At 50.2% G+C, this 19,049-nt stretch overlaps 1 protein-coding gene across 6 annotated transcripts in view; it reads right to left on the reverse strand.

Moving 5' to 3' along the window:
* Positions 8,565-19,049, reverse strand: part of PTPRT (protein tyrosine phosphatase, receptor type T) — a 1,156,023-nt gene continuing 1,145,538 nt past the window's right edge. For all 6 annotated transcript variants that reach the window (XM_018057887.1, XM_005688694.3, XM_018057889.1 and 3 more), the window contains 3 exons: positions 18,651-18,814; positions 16,941-17,076; positions 8,565-15,884 (listed from right to left, as the gene is read on the reverse strand). In XM_018057887.1, coding sequence (XP_017913376.1) covers positions 15,831-15,884; positions 16,941-17,076; positions 18,651-18,814 — 354 coding nt within the window. In that variant the 3' untranslated portion in view covers positions 8,565-15,830. The remainder of the gene's footprint in view (positions 15,885-16,940; positions 17,077-18,650; positions 18,815-19,049) is intronic.

Here is a 19,049-nt window from a genome sequence, read left to right on the forward strand (position 1 = left end):
ACAAGTGCAGGTCACTGGTAGAGGGGGCTGCCCCCACCCCAGTGATCCAGAGGTCCAGCCTTGTGTGGTGGATGGGGCATTGTCAGATGGCAGGGTGGGATGCCTGTGAAGAGATTCCCGGGGCTGGTGCTGACCTGCTGTTGGGTGGGGCTGGGTCCCCATGTGGCTGGGTGCACTGCCTGAGGGCCTCGGGGCTAGCGTCAGCCTGCTGGGGGCGAGTAAGTCCCTGGTGATATCAGGCCAGCAGGAAAATTCCAAAATGACCCTTGCCAGTGCTGGTGTCATCACAGAAGAAGGAGCACCCCAGAACGGCCTCCGCTAGTGTCTCTGTCCCCAGGAGGAGTCCCAGTTGCTTCCACCTCTCTGTCAACAGGTGGGTCTGACCCAGACTCTTCAAACTACGGCCTTGGCACTGGGACCCGGAGTGTGTGAGGTTCTGTGTGTGCCCTTGAAGAGTGAGGTCTCTGTTTCCAGTAGCCCTCGGGGTCTCCCTGTTGGATGTCAAAGTCAGATATTCTGGGAGCTCATCTTCCTGCTGCAGGTCTCCTGGGCTGGGAAGCCTGATGTGGGGTCAGACCCCTCACTCCTTGGGGAGGACTTCTGCAGCTGTGACATTCCTTCTGTTTGTGGGTCTCCAACCTGGAGGGTGTAGGTCATGACTGTGTTGCCTCTCTGCCCCTCCAACTCAACTCTTTCTTTATATCTTTAGCTGTGGGAAATCTTTCTGTTAGCCTTCAGGTTGTTCTCAAAGATAGTTGCTGGATAAGTAGTTGGAATTTGGTGTGCCCATGGCAGGAGGTGAGTTCAGGGTCCTTCCTACCTTGCTATCTTGGTCATGCCCCTTATCCTTATTATGCTTAATAAGCTTGGGGTTACTAGGCATGTAAAATTGATTGTGATAATTTTGAATCATCATTCAAAGTAATTGTGGCAATTTAAAAGCACGCATGCACATTCTTTAGCAGTCCTTTATAGAGGAGGAGTGTATGTCCTCTTCCTTTAAATCAGGGCTGACCTCAGTGAATCCCCTACAACCAACAGAATCCAACAGAAATGACACTTTGTAAGTTAGAAGGCCATGTCAGCAAAGGTCACTCAGTTTCTACAGAATCTAGTGGAACTCTCATTCTGGGTGAAGGCAGGGGTCACGTAATGAGTCTGGATACCTTGAGACCACCATGCTGGAGAGGTCACATGTAGACGCGATAGTTGATAGCCCAGCTGACCTCCCAGTCAATGTGCAGCGTCAATAGCAGCCATGTTCTTGAGCTATCCAGGACATTCAGCCCCATCAAGGCTTAAAGATGACTCCAGCCCTAGTCAACATCTGACTGTAATCACCCTCAGCAGGAATGGCCAGATGACCCCTCCCTGGATTTCTGACCCCGAAAATGATTGTTTTGTGTCAGTTTGTTACAGTGCAGTGGTGACCAGTACAGCAGCCTCTCCTTTTCTTTTCTTCCCTCATTGCATTAGCTGCATTGACATTAGCTGAAAGTATTAAGTAATAGCAGTGATAGAGGCATGGATGACTTGAATGGAAACATACTTAATTGTCTCTATTATATAAGACGTGGGCTAGTTATATTAGGCATGCTGTGATAATACAGAACTCCAAACACTCAGTAGCTAAGTTCCCAGAGTTCTGCAGCTGCAGGTGGTTCCCAGGTGCCGCTGCCCTCCATGTGGTGACTCAGTGACCCAGGCTGATGGGGGCTTCCCCGTCCTGTGACTGCACCATCTGGAATACAAGATCTCCTGGACTGACGAGGGAAGGGAAGAAGACTCGTAGGCTCTCTCACCAGCAATGAAATACTTTGGCATAGAATTGATACACATCGTTTCTGCTCAAGTTTATTGGCCAGGACTTGTGAAATAGTCCCACTAATTTCAAGGGGGACAGGAAGGTGTAACTCTTCTTTATGCCGGGATGGAATGGAGAAGTAGATATGGGTGAATTCGAGTAATGTCTGCTAGTCATGGTTTTAACTTTTTATGCCCACAAAGTGTCCTACAATAACCAGCTTATGGAGACTATTATGTTTAATCAGAAATTGATGTTAAATTTTGTCAGTGCTTTTTCAGTCTTTATTAAGGTGACTATATGTCTTGTGTCTTCTAACCTACAGGCTTTCTAATACTGAGTTATCCTTGATTTCCTGGTATATAGGCCACTTGGATATGATATGTAATTTTTGAAAAGCAAGATAACTGTTATATATAATATTAAGTAAAAATATTTGTATTTATAAATGTGACCAGTCTAGAGGTTTTAGGAATATATGTGTGCTCTTTCAGATTTGATGTCTGTGTTATTTTTTCCTTTTTTGCCTTCTTCTGGAATAGTACACACAACATAAGAATTATTTTTTTGTTGGAAAGTTTGATCAAATTCACTTACCAAATTATCTGTTCTCGTGTCTTTTAGGAAATAAATATCAACTTTTATATTTTTTCCTGTGATAATTAATTGGTCTACTCAGATTTTCTATTTCTTGAGCCAATTTTGTTAATGTTCATACATTTCCAAAATGATCCACTTGATCAAAAATTTAAAATTTACTAGCCAGAGTTATTCAGAGTATCCCTTCACAATGCTATATAATTTCCTCATTGGCTCCTATATCCCTTTGCTATTTCCTTATTTTGAGTATTTGCATTTTATCTTGATTAAAGTTATCAGCAATTTGTTTTGTGGGATACAGCAACAAGAAAATTAATTTTCTTGGAGTCAGTTATCAAATCCAGTGTTTTTCTGCATTTGTATTTGCTGTAAAATGTCTTCCTTTTCCTGGCAGGGACTTGACTTCATAGGCAGGCACTTTCTCTCATCCCTCAAAGTAAGCACTTCTGCTTTGAACTCTTTGCATCTTTTCATGTGTCTGGTGTTCTCCTGTTTGCTCATCCTCACAAGGGGAGTTCTGAGCTGCTCAGAGCTAGGAGCGCCAGCGAGCACGGGGGAAGGGACAAGGGGGAAGGAAAGGAAAGCGAGATTTAGTGTTTTGTTTTGTTTTGTTTTGTTTTCCCTGCTAGTTCAGAAATCTGACCATCTTGGAGGGCGGAGGTTTAGACAGAGCTGGTGATCTCAGCACAGGGGGGATTCGGCGCCCTGAAGAGGTTCATATCTGCATTTAGCATTGTCTGGAACACCCCCCTCCCCCATCTTTCCCTGGAACACGTTTGCTATTAGGAGCTCACTGCCTCCGCAGTTTTTCAGGACTCATGTGCTGCCGAGGCTGAGAGTCAGTGTAGCTGTGGGCTCCCGACTGTGGGCATGGGTCCCCCATCCATGTCCTACCCCATCCCACTCGGTCAACCACCCACCACTGTGCTGGTGCTCACAGTAGGGCCCCCAGGGGGCTGCTCGTGGGCCTTATCATCTACTGGGCAAGCTATTTTCAACAAAAATATGAGATGGCAGAATGCCTTTTCCTAAATCTCAGTAGAAAATTAACATCACCTCACATAGGATGGTCCTACTACACGAGCAGAGCCGCTCCCATATAAATCACTTTACAACAAGTCCATTTTTGTCCCTGGATCAAAAAAGCTTCACGGTTGGCAACCCTCTCTGCGTGTTGGCAGGGGCCCATCCCAGACTCATAGCTGGAGGACGGAGTGCTGTGTACACAGCTTAAGCCCAGTTTTTCAGTTAGTGTTCCTGGAAACAGAAAGCCCGATGCAAAGTTTGATACAAAAGTATGATTCCCAGGAGCAGTGAGGTTAGGGATGGACATCCGAGGAGGGAGGGCAAGGTTGCTTGTTCTGGGCCATCTGAAAAGTGACCTGAAATAGAAGAGTGAAAGGAGGAAGTATTTGTCTCCAGTCTCCTGTTGGTCAAAAGTGGCTACCCCGCATTTCTGGGTGGCCCTGAGTGCTGAGTGGGTTCCTGTGGGCGTCTCAGAGGACAGCGCCAAAAACAGTGGGGCAGGAATTGAGAAGTGCAGAGGCTGTCTGAGACTTGCTGTCACTGTGGGCTGCTCCCAAGCGAGACCTGCAGATCTGCTTGGAAATGCTCATCACAGCCACATAGGAGGAAAGAGGTGGAGTTGAACGTATTTGAAATGACACAGCAGGTGTCTGCTTCACCTGGTCTCGTAGGTACTCAGCAGACAATGAGCTCCCTCCTCTCCCAGCCTGGCTTTGGGGCGCTCTGAACAGATGAGAGTGTGGAGGCTAAAATCCTCAGATGCTTTTCTGCACGTCTCTCCCTGCCATTCTCCCTTCCATGGAGGTCTCTTGTAATGTCATTTCATCTCGCAGGAGATAGACATGGACGACTGACCAATGTTCTGAGTGCAGGCCATCTCAAGGGGTGAGCCACTTCCTCTTCTCTGATGCTTCTTTACATCTAGGAGGACGTTTCAATACCATCCACTGATGATGATCCTCATTTTAGCTCCTCATGTCCGCCTCTCAGACTGGGCTCAGGGCCAGGCTTCCAGTGTTTACTGTGTATCTGCAGGTCTTTTAGAGGAGGGTAGTGTGAGCGGTGGTCTCCAATCCTTTTGGCTTCAGGGACCGGTTTCCTGGAAGACAGTTTTTCCATGGACCAGGGCAAGGGGATGGTTTGGGGATGTTTTAAGTGCATTACATGCATTGTGCACTTTATTTCTGTTATTCTTGTATCAGTTCCCCCTCAGATCATCAGGCCCTAGATCCTGGAAGCTGGGGACTCCTGAGATGGAGTCAGCCACGATTATAACCTGAAAGGAGGGTGGCTTCTTCATTCTGCCCTGCCCACCCTTTTGGGAGATGGATTCACATTCTGCTGAGGCACATAGAGTCATTAGGGTTCTCATCATTCAAAAGGAGATTGGAGTCTTCTTCCTGGCTCAGCTGGCTCATATAAAGCCTGCATCCAAATTCAGCTAACAGCCAAGATGGCGTCTTTGCTTGTTATTGTCTGGAATAAGAGTCTCTAGCTTGCAGACACTCGGAGAGGAGAGCAGTGTGTGATGCTCAAGCCATGTAATGCCGCAGATTCTGCAGACCTGTATCTTGCGGAGAACCATGTGCCTGGGCCCCTTTGGTTTGGTCCTCCAGGAAAGGGTTTTCACTGAGTTGTTCTGTGGCATGGCACCATCAGCCTTCAGGGAGGGAGCCGTGCTGCATTTTGCTAAGGATGTTGTTTGAAGCCATTCTTTATTAGGGGGATCCCTGGAAAAAATAACCTCAGCCGCTGTAGCAGAAACACTTTGTTTATGCTGAGCAACTGGTTCGTTTTTCCCCTTTGGACACTTGAGTTGATTGACTGTGTTCTCCCTCTTGGGTAGACAGGCAGTGCCGAGTTTTTGAACCTCTTGCTCCAGCTGTATGGCAGTCTTTGGGGTATGGTTTCAACCTCAGCATCATCTCATCTGTCCTGCTTTCATTTTTCTATGTTCTTCTGGCCTCACCTTTTTATAGAGTTTGTTTTCTTAATATTGAATTTAGAAAATACAGAAAGTCATCAAGAACAAAATTCACCTATGTCCCCTGGAATGAGAAATATTCATTGTTAATAACCGATATAGCCTTTCATTCACTTGTGTGTGTGTGTATATATATATATATATATATATATATATATTTCTGCCTATGCATCTATATTTCTTTTTATGCTTGCCTATCCATCCACACTCCAAATGTCCTTGAGTAACTAGTTCAACTTCATTCCAAGGCCTAATCCATGGACTGTGAAAACTGAAATTCGCCTCAGATTCTGTCAATTTCTTTCCTTTATTTTCCTCTGCCCCTCTCTATCTCCAGACTTTCACTGTGTGGATGTCTTCTGTGTGGGTGCTATATCCCTACTGGATGGAGGATTGGTGATTTCAGGTTCAGTCCCGTCGCTGGAATTCAAGACAAAGCTACTTAGACCAAATCCTCGTGGAGCTGCGCTTCTTAAAGATTAAGTGGTCAGAATTCTTCTAAAATTAACCAGAAGTGGCTTCCTTCCTGGATCTTGCTGGCTTCTTTTGCATTTCTCCTGGTTCTGCTCTCCTTGCTCCCCTGTTTCAAGCCCTGCCAAAGAAAAGCAAATGCCCCCTCCTGCCTCTCACGTGGCATCTTGGTGGCCTCATGCCATGTCCTCAAGGGTCTGGGGCCTTCTAGGTCCCCTGGAGTTCTGACCAGAGGCATGAACCCTTGGAATTAGAGGAAGCTCTTAGGTTGAATCAGAGCTCCCATCAGAGTCTGACTAAAGTGCTCCGAGATTTGATGTGGACTCTAGGTCTAACCAGACAGGAAGGCCTGGTCAGGCCTCCAACCGACATGCAAAGAGAATTGTGTCCCTCTGGCCCATCTCCAGGGTTGGTGCACACGGGGTGGGTGTCCCTGGGGATCCAAAAGCATCACTGTGAGAGTGCCTGAGTCTTTTAAAAATTGTTTTATTTTTACTGGAGTTTAGTTACCTTACAAACTCGTGTTAGTTTCTGCTGTGAGGCAAAGGGGATCAGCTGTATGTGTACACATATCCCCTCTTTCTTGGGTTTCCTTCCCATTTAAGCCACCAGAGTACTGAGTACAGTTCCCCGTGCTTTGGAATAGAGCACCTGAGTCTTGACATGCCCGAATGTTCAGGAGTCCTGGAAAGGTGTAGAAAAAGATAAGGGTATTTAAGCACATTTCCATGGAAATTTGACCACAGCATGGTGTTAAGTGAAAAGAAGCCTGTCTCAGAATTTATATATATGCATTTCCATATATATATAGATGCCTTTTTTTATAGAAAATTTATGTATATTTATATATGTATAGAAGGGTCTGGAATGGCAAAAAATATTAACAAGTACCTTTGAGAAGTGGTAGCTTTAACCTCATGCTTCAAACAACTGGATATTGAATTCTTTCAAGGGAGTATATGCTACTTTTATAATAACTCTTTAAAAGGCATTTCCATTTTGAGGGAAAATGATATGCCTCACAGTAGTTTTATTAGGAGATATGTGAGATTTTTTTCCCCCTTCTTTCTAATTTAATTTTCCCAGTATCAGCTATTACGTTTTCTGACAAAAGAATACATACAGCAGGTAGAATAAATGAGGTTAGCATGACCAAGGACAAAGGGGACAAGGATTACTAGCTGGCTGGCCACCGGGTTCCCCTCTCAGGACTTGAGCTGGGAAGCACATGTTCTCCAGGCTCTTGGCTAGCCAGGTGGATACCACATAGAGGCCCCTTAGATTGGAGAACTCTTGCCAGGCTCCCTAAGACTGAGCAAGAACAAAGTGAACCGGGGCTCTGGCCCTATGGCTCATGCGCCCCTTGTGCTTATGTCTGGGTACATACAAAGAACTGGGGAACCAGCCAATAACAAGAGGTTGGTTGCAGGTCTTCCTTCTGTTCACCTGGAAAGCAGAGAGCACTGCATCACGTGTGTCAGAGGCTGGCAGTCTCACACTCTAGTTTGGGATCTGATTTGTCTTGTCCCCTTCTGAGAGTACATTGATGATGCTTGCCCAGCCTTAGCATGCGTTACAATCACCTGGGGCACTTGCTAAGCAGGCAGATTCCTGGGGCCCATCCTGGACCTACTCAGTCAGATTCTGCATGTTCAGAGGTTTCTCAGGTGAACTGATATGGGTAGTCTGTGGACCACATTCTTGAGATGATGACAGGGTTAAAGCATGCACCTGGCACCAACGGTTTGGGACCTAATCTCCACATTTATTGCAGCATTGAGAAGTGAGGTCTGTGTTAAGAGGTGCGGCATCTTTCCCTGCCTCTTGATTCTGAGTGTGCCATGCAGCCAGTGTTGCTGAATGGGGTGTTACAGACATGACTCAGAACAAATTGGTGCGTGGACTTTCCCTGTCATGCTCCTGCTGTCACCAGGAGAAGCGTACACTGAGGCTAACTTGCTGGTCCCAGGAGGAGGGTGAGAGGCATGAGGAGCAGATATGTACCAGCCAGGGTGGCCTGGGCAAGCCTGGCCCCGAGCAGAGCCCTTGGCTGACATATGAGTGGGCCACCAGAGATTAGCTGAGCTCAGCCTAGCTCAGACCGCAGTCAACAACCATGAAAGACTGTTACCGAGTTTTGGGAGGTATGTTACACAGCAATAGCTAGCTGATACATTCAGGCAGCTTGTTAGTACTCAGTTCCCGAAACTGTGATTCTGTATGGTCTTCATTTGTCTGTTGAACAGACTTCTAGTGTGATTCTGATGCCAGCATTCTGTGGATTCCACTTGAGAAAATCTATTTAAGACCCAACTCTTTTATGGTGCAGTATGCAATCATGGAAAATCCCTTAATACTCATGAACCTCAACTATTCTCATCTGAAAGTAAGGGATAAGACATTTCCTGCGTCACTGATGTGATGATTAAATGAACCTGAGGAAATCCAGTCCGGGGATGCCCCTGGTGTTCCAGTGGTTAAGACTCCATACTCCCAGGGCAGGGGGCATGGGTTCAGTCCCCGGTTTGGAACTAAGATCCCACATTCCATAGGGTGTGCCTAAAACTTTTTAATTGAAAAAAAAATCTCATCCATAATAGGCTTTTTCCCTCCTCCTCCTTCAACTAGTCTCTGTCTTACCCCACCCAACCTCAGGAAGACACCAGGGCGAAGATGTTAGGAAAACAGGAATCTCAGGGTCACAGCTTTATTGTATAGATTTTCAACACAGCCATATTACAAACATCGTCAGGGAACATTTACAAGAATAAATAAGATGGACTTGCAGGTGTAAAAAGATTACACTTCACTGTAATGTACAGTCAAAAAATATATCTGATATTCATTGACCTGACATTATTTACCTTCTGCTTTTTTAAGCTAGAATTGGAAAGGAAAAAAAAAAAAAAAGAACATTGACAGTACAGTGCTGGCTTTTTTTTTTAAGTTGATTTATTTTGTTTTCTCTTCTCATACGTGCTTTATCTATCAAACACCCAAACTGTACAAGTGCAGGCCGCTGGGACTCACGGAGGAGGCTGCCGACAGTGTGGAGACTTCGGTCTCGTGCGGTGTCATGCGCCCAGTGGACGTGGAAACGTCTGTCTCCCTGGAGCTGATGGGAACCCCGTGATGGCCCTTCTAGGGCTACGATGGTGTCCAGTAGCCAAGGCAATGGCAGATGCCCCGACTCTCTGCCTTTCATTGGCTGGTGAGATGTAGGGTGGAAGGGAAGGTAGAAAGTGCTTTCGAGTCTGATCGCCAGTGTGGGGTAGCCTGGGCTAGTTCAGGGTCTGTCTGGCAATGAAATGGACATACTGGGGATGAGCCACTGTGCTTTTGCTTTTGCAGTCCGCTCTAGCAGGTCTCAGGTATGGGGAGGGGTGTAGACGTCACCTCTGGAGTTAAGGTGTATGGTACGCAAAGCCCTGCTCTGGGTCCTGCTTGGACCTTTACTGATTCTGCTGTCAGTGATGGCCCTGTGGGCCAGTGGGTCTACACTGTGACTGGTCTCATCAGAGATCTTGGTGGGCATGGGCTCTGTGGCACAGCAGCTGTCTCTGGGTATACTCTCATTGGTCATACCCAGCCTGGATGTGTGGCCAGAGCAGCCTCTCGGCCCGTGTGGTGTGGGGGGGGGGCAGCAGGGGACTGGGGGCTTTAGCTCACATAAGTGAGCACAACCTGTTTGGCTTTGTGCTCTGCAGGAAGGAAGGCGTTCCAGCAAGGTCCCAGCTCTGTAGCATCTCACTCATCTTGGGGGAAGAAACCTAAAGGCCATCTCAGCAAAGCTCCTTCTTCCCTTTAAAAGGACATCTGGCTTTTGCTGGACAGCTGCTAAGATGGGGCAGCCCAGCTTCTCTGGCAGATGGCAAGTCCTCTCTTAGAGCTATGAAGTTTCACCCATTGGTCCTGGTTCCACTCATGGGAGTGACCATGAGGATTTATCTGCAGGCCTGTGGAGGGTGTGGGCACTGGTATTCTGCCTGACCCGTCAGAAGTCTGCTCTGACCTGGGAAGTCACCCCTCTGTCCCTCTGAGCCTTCAGACTGCCCTGGAAGCTTTGGTCCGAAGAACACCTTACACCATTACTCTTCCACAGGAGAGATGGGGGCACCATCACAAAGCGGGCCCACTGGTTTATATTCACAAGTGCAAAGGCACTGAAGTAAGTGTACAGAAACTCAGTTTTGCAATTTTGACAGGTTGCTTCATATTCCCTTTCCTCCTCTGATTCTAAGCATCTCACCCACCAAGGAACCATAAATTAATTACCTTGAGCTCCAGGCATTCATGCCGATAGCATCCTTCCAACACTCCAAGGACCCCAGACTGTCATTCTCTGGGAATTTCTACCAAGAACCAGGGTCCAAATTCCACTGCTCAGAACAGCTCTTAGACACCTGTGGAAGTTCACGGTAACCCAGCCCCAGCAGCCTTTTCCTATAGTATGTCCATTCTGAGCCCTACACCTTTGCGTCAGCCGCAGTGACTACCTCAATCTCGATAACTAGGATGTGAAGTCTGTGGTCTCCCATTATGGGCGCTGACTTTGCGTCTTGGGGACCTCTCATGGGTGGATTTGAGGGAGTGCACGTGGCCCCTCTGACCCTTCCCACGTCTTCTGGAGGTAGGTGGGAGGGATGGTCTCTATGCAAGTATCGTACACCAGCCAGAGTCACACGAAAACCTACCTCTGGTCCCCAGGAAACGAGAAGAGTGCACGCAAGTGCGCAGATATGGCTTAGACATCTCTCTCTGCTTCTGAGGATCATATCCACGGTTCTGAGACACTGGAGCCCCCTCTGCTCTCTGCCACTGAAGTCTCTCCTTCCTGTTCTTCAAAGGCAGATCCTGGCTAGATGAAGCCACAGCTTGCATTTTATCACTGCAAGGCGCGTCTTTGTGGACAACTCCAACATGGAACCCTTGCATGGGGACCTAGAAGCAAGGCTGAGTCTCAGCTGGTTCCCTCCAGCTGGATTCGCATTGCTCACTTCCCTGTCGTGCCTGGCTGTGATTTGGAGCTGGCATCACTGGTTGAGAAGGAGCTCAGACTAGTTAGATGATGGGGGGGAAGGCAAGTCAGGGCCATCCATGAGACTCATGTCTCATCTTCCTCCCTGTGGCTTCGGTTGACCATCCACCCCCAGGGATCTTGGCCCAGCACAGTGTGTTGGCTTTATGGTTCAGGATTAGCACTGAGCTCATCTTACCCTTGGGCTCTCCCGTGTTTTCCAGGGCATTACTCCTGACTCAGCTTGCTGCTGATGCCCCAGGAGAGGCCAGATGCAGGCTAAAGGAAGGTGGTTTTCTTCATCCTGTTCTAAGGCAATGAGGTTCAGGGGAACTACCATCTCCTTCCGTGTCACTGGATCTGGGCTGGGCAGTTATTCCTGCAAAGATGACCTGATATGCTCCTGTTTGCTCCTCCCTGTGCCTCACTTCTGTCTGCAGCATCCTTGCTAGACTGACCCCTCTGCACACAACAGGTATTCACACTGTCCTGAGGAAATGTGGATCACGGTAAGGACATACACCAAAGAGCTAGCTTACAGCGGGGACCCAGTGATGAATGGACACAGTTGATCAGTCACAGGGAGAATTAATCATCTTTTCTCCCAGAGAGAGACTTGTTCTAAAGCAACATCCTTGTTCCAAGTGGTTCTGCCCAGTCCCTCCCTATTCCCTGTTCTACTGTGTCACAGAGGTGACCACTTTGCCCAGTAGACCCTATGCATTCTTGGTTTTGAGGATTCCTGTTGGGTCCTAATGTCTTGGCTTTGCCTTCCTGTTTTCCTACCCAAAGATCCCCAAATCTGCCTACTTCTGCCTGTCCGAGGCTTCTCTTTCCACATCTTTTCCCACTGATTAGTTGGTTCAACATTCTAAAGCCAGGAAATGACTGGGCTAGATTAGAACTGAAGACTGAGCTCTTTCTACCATAACCCCACGTCTCACCAAGGGAGAGACTGTGCCATAGTAAACTGCGCTTCCTGGTGGCACCCCCTCCAGCGCCCTGTATGACATCCCATTGAGTCTGTGGACAGGGAGGCTTCCTGCCCCTCGTCTGAAGTGTGTCCTTAGGTTGGGCCAGATTAGCAATCACGCAACTCCATGTGGACAGAGGGCACCACCTTCTAGAGGCCCCAGGATTCAGGAGTCTGCTGAGAAGGACAGCGTCATCTTCTCCTTTCCCTTTAGGGTTTTATGGACTCAGCCTTTGCCATTCCAGATGGGCATGTCTGTGTAATTATAGTAGATGTCAAAGGTTTCTTTTTTCTAGTATGCAACTGAAGGAGACCTGAGGTCAGCCCATGAACAGTGAGGTCAGGGAATCCCCACACCAGGGGCAGGTGGTGAGCCAGGGGGTAGGTGAGCTGGACTTGAGCTTGAGTCTGGCATCGGCTTTAGGAGGGAGCAGTATGGCTAGGCACTGTGCCTCTCAGACTGGGCGGTCACTCCCTAGGGCCATCGTAGTGAGCGGAGGGGGGCAAAGCCACATGAGGGATCAGGCACATGTGGTTAAAAAAATATTGATATACTCTTGTCAAATCAGGCTAAATTAGCGAAGAATGCAAATACTATGTGAATTGTCAAACATGAAAATGAAGGAGTTTTGAGCTTATTGTTGTCTGCTTTGGGTTTTGCAAGATCCACTGGGCCTGCTTCACTCCAGTCTTGGCTCTTAAGGGTCCCTCCCACCCGCTGCACCCTGTCATGGGAAAATCTGAGACACAGTAGTGGAAAGAGACTGTCTTTGAAGTTAAAAGAACCAATTTAAACCCTGGCTCCCTCCTTTACTAGCTGTGGTGGAATGCTGGGGGATAAGTGATTTCTCCCCTCAGTCTCCTCATCTGTTAAGTGGGGACAGTTGAAAGCACGTCTTAGGGGTGTTGGGAGAACTGGGTGAGCTCACATTAGTCTCCAGCACAGGGTCTGCTGGTTGCACAGGATGGGTGTTCCCCGGCAGGCAGGCCGCGACTTGGGCTCCATCCAAAGAGAAGATGGAAAAGCAAGATGATGCCTCCCATTCCCACAAAGGGAGGCATGCTGTGACCGTCTGGAGGCTCAGAGCCCCTGGCCCCAGGACCTTCACACCAGAAAGGAGGAGAGGACAACGAGTTAGGCTACAGCTAGGATACAACTTGAAGATGTGTAGGCCAGACATGCATGCAGGTGGGACAGTTCCTGGCTTCTCGTTAATTCCTTCCATCTTCTCCAAACAGGGTCCACATCCAGGAGGTGAGAACCACGAGGCTTTGTGCTTTTCACAAGTTTCCTTCTCCCCAAAGTCACATTCTAAATTCCTACCATTTGAAATGATAGAAGCCACTGTCATTTCATCTGCCAGCAATTTCACCCCCTCCTGAGCAGAATAAATCCTAGGGCTTATTTGTATTGGAGACCAGCCCCCTCCCCGGCTCCTGTTTTGCACAGATGAGCCCCGGATCTGAGGGAGAAGTATGGAGCAGGCTGACTTCCTGTGCTACAGGCTTCTGGAAGGCTGGGGAGGGCTGGCTGGAGCAGCAGGCTGGAGCCAGTGGGCCGGCAGGCCCAGTGGGTGGGGGCCTGGGGCCAGGGCACAGCCACGAAAGGGGAGAGCAGGCTCGGGACGGGGCTTCTTTCCTGATCGAGTCGGGGGTCCCTGGGCTTCAAGACAGTCCCGGAGCCCGTGCCAACAGGAGCAGCTTCTGTGAGCTCCTGCCATGTCCCGTCCTCGGGGCCCCGGGGTCTGGCTTGGTCCCCTGCTCTGTGACATAGCAGAGATCCTGATTTCTTCACAGAAGCTGGGCCTCTGAAAGTACTGTGTATTTTGTTCCAGCAACAGACGATGAGCAGACAGACAAATAGATGTGATATTAAAAAGTGTACGCTTAAGGGAATGTGTTCACAGTGTCTGATGAAAGGAAGAGAGGCAGCCCCACTGGCCCCAGAGGGGGCCTCCTCACCACCGGGCTGAGTGCGCCACTCAGAGCTCCCGGGCCCCTGCTGCCCACAGGCGCCAAGTCCGCCCTGCGGGTGGGGCTCGCCGCTCCCTCCCCCCTGGCTTGTCTCCTGCCCCAGCGCAGCCAGGCTCTGCTCCGACTGGGCTCGCCTCCTGCCCTCTCACCCACCCCCAAGGATTCTGCACACCTCTGTGTCTTTGCACACGTTCTCTTGGCCTGAATTTCCTTCTCTTGGTTGTTCTACCCGGTGGTGGAAGGGATGTCACCTCCTCTAGAAAGCCCTGCTGTGAGGCTCGAATAACACTTGATGCTGCATTTAGGTTCTGTTTCCCCAGGATACAGTAAGCTCTGAGGGAAACCTGTGCTCCTCATGCCCCGTCTGGGGCCAGACCAGCTTCCAGGATGGCACGTCCTGGATCCCAGGCCACCCCGGGCTGTCAGGTACTGTACCAGAGCACCAGCTAGAGACCCAGGTAGACAGAGAGTGTCCCTGGCTCACAGACCTCATGGCCTGAGGGCCCAGGGAGCGGTTTTCACTGGTCAGGGTATGAGATGGGACTAGCTGTCCTGGGGAGCTGGGAATGAGTTACTAAAATACATCTGAAACTGAGCTTCCCAGAAACACAGGCATCAGAAAAAACTAGACTGCCATTTGTGGAGTTCGCTGATCAGAAGTCTCTGGCCTTATTTTCCCTCCATAAAATAATTGCTTGGCTATGAAAGGCTGACGGTACAGGTCTAACCCTATGATCTGCCTTTTGGAAACCTGAGGAAGATGCCTCAGTGTCTTCAGTTGTAAAATCAGGATGATCACAGGTGAACAGCTCCTGGGGTGGGGTGGGGGTGGGGTCCAAGAACGTGCCAAGTCTGGCATATAATAGATGCTTAGTCAAAGTCGGCTCCCTGTCATCGACTGACCCACACTTTGGGCAAGATCCCCAGGCCTGATCCCCGAGGTCTGTTTTAAACCGGGGTATCATTGGGTCCACAGTGACCTTTTCTGAGATGGCAGCTGGGTTGCTAGGCAGGCATTCAAATTCAGAGCTCTGGGGTATGCTCCTCTGTCAGCCCCAAACGAAACTCCCCTTGCTTTGCCGCTGTGCTGCCCCTGGGTGGGGGGACCTCTTGGGGACCTTGCTAGGGAGATAACAGGCCCAAGAGATTGGTCTTACAGCTACACAACCGAACTTCCCTCCCCACCAGTTTTTGACATCAGAGACTAAGACTTGACACCCTCCAAAAGAAAGTTTCTTTTCACATACACTTTGGAAAATCATCAATCTTGTTCGTCCCTCCCCGAGGAGTCACCGCCCAGGACACACAGGGCCAGCCGGAGCCCTGCCCCGGGAGGCAGTCCAGAGGAAGGCAGCCAGGCTCCTGCAGTCCCACCCTGCCCCACCGAGTACAGGCAAGCCAAGAAAACCTGGATCCCGGACAGCCACGGACACTGAGGGCTGGCCGGTGAGTGGCAGAAGGTCAAGGCCCCGGGCTGGGGGAGGGGTACAGAATGGCGCTGGGCTAAGCTCCATGCAGGTGAGGCGGGAGGGTAGGGGCCTCTGCTGTGCACTCGGGAGCATCCCGCGGTCCCAGTGATCCAGACCGGCGGGTGTCTGATGCCAGGGGTTCCGGGAGGAGATGATGGGGGCAGCAGCGCGGTGACCCCACGGGCCCAGTCACATCCCCCTGCACCTGCACAGCCGGCTTGCCTTGAGAGTCACAGACTGGAAAGAGCAAAAGCAAGAGGTCTGGGCACTGAAAAGTCCGGGCCTTGCTCTGGGTGCCCTTCTGCAAAAGACGCCGGGGCCTGTCGGGGTAACTGCCTCCACGGCACCCGGAGACCCTGGGAAGGTGCCAGCCCGCCGTGGACCACAGGGTCACCAGTCTTCTCCTTGGAGTCGGGCAGGGTGCTGCCCCTGAGCCCAGTCGCTGCCGTTCACAGAAAGAGGGCTTGGCCGCAGCAGCCTCTGGACTCTGGCAGGTTCCCCGACCCGTCGGGCTAGAAGGAGCTTAAATATTCCAGCGCCACCTCGTATACAAATTTATACTGGTCCTGAGGAGGAGAGGCAGAGAAGGAGAAGAGATGATGAGCGAGGGATGGAAAGTGCATTTAGTTCAGAGTGTGGCGAGAATGTTATCTATGTCTGTACTAACAGTCGAGTCAAAATGTCCATGCAGATTCAGATTCAGTAAATCTGGAGTAGGGCTCAAGGGTCTACATTTCTGCCAGGCCCACACAGGATGCTTCTGCTGGTCTGTGGACCGGCCTTGGAGCAGGCCCTCACTTTCGGTAAGACCACACTTGTCACAGATGTAAAGACTCATGTTAAAGCTCTCAGTGTATGGCATGTCTCTATCTCTGCACCAGGTCTTAACCTTCGGAACTCTGCCACCAAGTTTCTTCCTGTCCTTTTCTTTATGATACCTTAGCTCGATGCTTTATATGGTAATTATTAGCATAAGTTAATGAGAATAGGTTTAAGTAAAGTTAAGTGTTAGTTGCTCAGTTGTGTCTGACTCTTTGCAACCCCATGGACTATAGCCTGCCAGGCTCCACTGTCTGCGGGATTTCCTAGGCAAGAATACTGGAGTGGGTTGCCATTTCCTCCTTCAGGGGATCTTCCTGACTCAGGGATCGAACCCATGTCTCCTGCATTGCAGGCAGCTTCTTTTTACCACCTGAGCCACCAGGGAAATCCAAGAACAGGTTTAGGCCTGAATCAAAAACATAGCACAGAAAAACTGGAATGAACATTTGGGCAATATCTTATGGAAAAAGCTGAATGGATGTTCTGGTCAACTCAGTAATTCATGTTCTACTAACCCAGCATCCCGTCCCCTAAACCAGAGTTAGTGACACTTCCCTCTGGAGTGGAAAGAAAGTAACACAGAGCAGCGTGCGCCAAGAGGACTATCTGGACTGCTCTGCAGGAGAGACACTGGTGAGGCTGGAGGGGAGGGAAGCAGGTGACGTGGGTGCAGAGGGCGGGACTGCAGGTGCTCAGGAAGCAGCGGCCACTGAGTGTCTTTCCTCCTGGATGCTCTTTTGTTCAGGTCCAGGGAACCACTGGCAGCCCCTGGCTCTCGGAGGACAGCCTTGGCCACTCACCAGGGTCTCCACCATGTTAGCCTTGTTGTTCCGTAACGTCTTCACGATGTGGAACACGTCGATGATGTTCTGCTGCTGGATCATCTCACACACACTGCAGATGGCGCAGAAGGTTCCACTGCGGCCTCCCCCGTTCCTAAACACAGAGGAAGGAGATGAGCGGACTCCTGGGTACCCCTCAGGCACCTGCTGAGCCCAAGGCCATGTCTGCAGCAGTGGGGGTCGGGGGAGGGATGGCTGCCCACCCTGGCAAACGCAAGGGAAGGTGGTGGTAGAAAGCCCAAGCCATAGTTGAGTCCCATCTGTGCCATGAACCTGCTCTGACCTTGGGCATGTCACTTCCTGTGTCTGAGCCCCAGGTTCTTCATTCATATTATAAAGGGGACAGCCTTGGAGAGTTCACTTAGCTTGATGTTTCTTTGGTTCTAGGAGCACGTGACCATCACCCATGGCACATGGACCCAAACCCCCAAGGCAGACAGATGAGTGTCTCTGGACACATGCTGGCTGCTTCCTTGTCCAAAAGGATGCTCTGGGTCCACCCGCACACCCAGTGAAGACATTGGAAGGTTGCGTGTGCTTTTACTTCCAGTTCTTCCCATCCACTAAGGACAATGCTACCAGACACAGCTCTGTGAGCCCTGGGCCAGCCAGACTGGGTTTCAGGTGGGGCTGGGATGGGTGTGAGATGCTGCGTCCTGAGAGAGATGCCTCGTCTCTATTTTCTCAATCAGAACATCTTGCGTAACTCGGGATATATAAATAGAGATACGGGGCTCTCGGCAGGGTCATCCCTCCATCGCACCTTCTCTCTGAGGCCCCGTAAGTCATCCTCATGGACACACCCCTCCAGCTCTTTACAGAAAGTCTCTTTAGAAATCTGCCAGGTTTGGAACTCCCGGGCGTGTTGCCAAGAGCAACTAATGATTCCATGTAATGGTCTGTGCCTAAAGAACATCTGGATGGAAACTAAGTCAACTTCCCAGATGTTTCATCCACAGGACACTCAACGGCCAGATGTTTCAGGTGCAGACAGTTGCCCTCCCTTCACTGGCAGCACCTGTACTTCGGTGTCTGTTTCGGCAGCTCTGCCCTCTAAGGATGATGCCAAGGTCCCTGTGGATGGGAGGACAGCCCTGTGCCTTCCTACAGCTCAAACTGCTGGTCACCTTGGCGAAGGAAGACACAAAGAAAAAGGTACTCCTGCAAAAAAAGCAGGCTAAGAAACAATCCCACGGGCAAGAGTGGGCAGGGACCTCCCCTGCCTCACACCTCTCCCTTAAGCGCCCCAGTCTTCCTGACACGTGTGCACTGCCTGTTTGAAAGAGTTCCTGGTTTTGAAACAACTGAACTCAATTCTGGGGTAAGATGTTATTAATGACTCCACCTGCTCCAGAAATACTGTTCTGCAACACGGAAGATCTTGATTCAACTTCCTTTTTAAAGAATGAGGCCCTCGTATCACTTTTCCCCAAACCATTTTAAATTCTAAGGAGCAAAGGGAATGCTTGGGAATAGGAGGTGCCACAGATAGCTTTACGGCTGCACCCCGAGTCCATGAAAGGACTGTACTGCCTTGGACGCACTCCTGTTGGCCCACAGGGTGTGGTATGGCCCGGGACACCTAAGGCAGTACTTTGGCCAGCGGCACCAAGGATGTCCTGTTGCCCACCGCCCCCGTGCCCTGGCGGCGCTCCCCGTCATACTCACAGGCAGTGGACCACAGCGCGTCCCTCCCGCCCATCACACTGCTCCTGCCACTTCTCCAGCCGCCGGACCACCTTGAGCAGAGAGCGCTTGGAGGGGGGCGTGTCCCGGTAGGCGGGCCAGCCGATGTACTGGAGGTGCTGGACTATACGGTACCCGTCCTGGGGCTGAGAGCAGAGAGGCTGTCAGGGGAGGTCTGCTGGGGGTGCAGCACCGCAGTGGCAGATGGAGTAAGTGGGGTCTAAGCCATAATGCCCTCACGGTGCGAGTCACACGCCATCCCCACGCCTGCCTCTGTGTGCTGATTCTCCTGTTTCGACTGCCCTGCGTCCCTCTTCCACCTGAAAAACTTCTATGCAGTCTTCAAAACCCAACTCAGGTATCTCTTTTTCTAGGAAAGCC

Source organism: Capra hircus, chromosome 13 (assembly GCF_001704415.2).
Source record: "Capra hircus breed San Clemente chromosome 13, ASM170441v1, whole genome shotgun sequence".
Taxonomy (NCBI): domain Eukaryota; kingdom Metazoa; phylum Chordata; class Mammalia; order Artiodactyla; family Bovidae; genus Capra; species Capra hircus.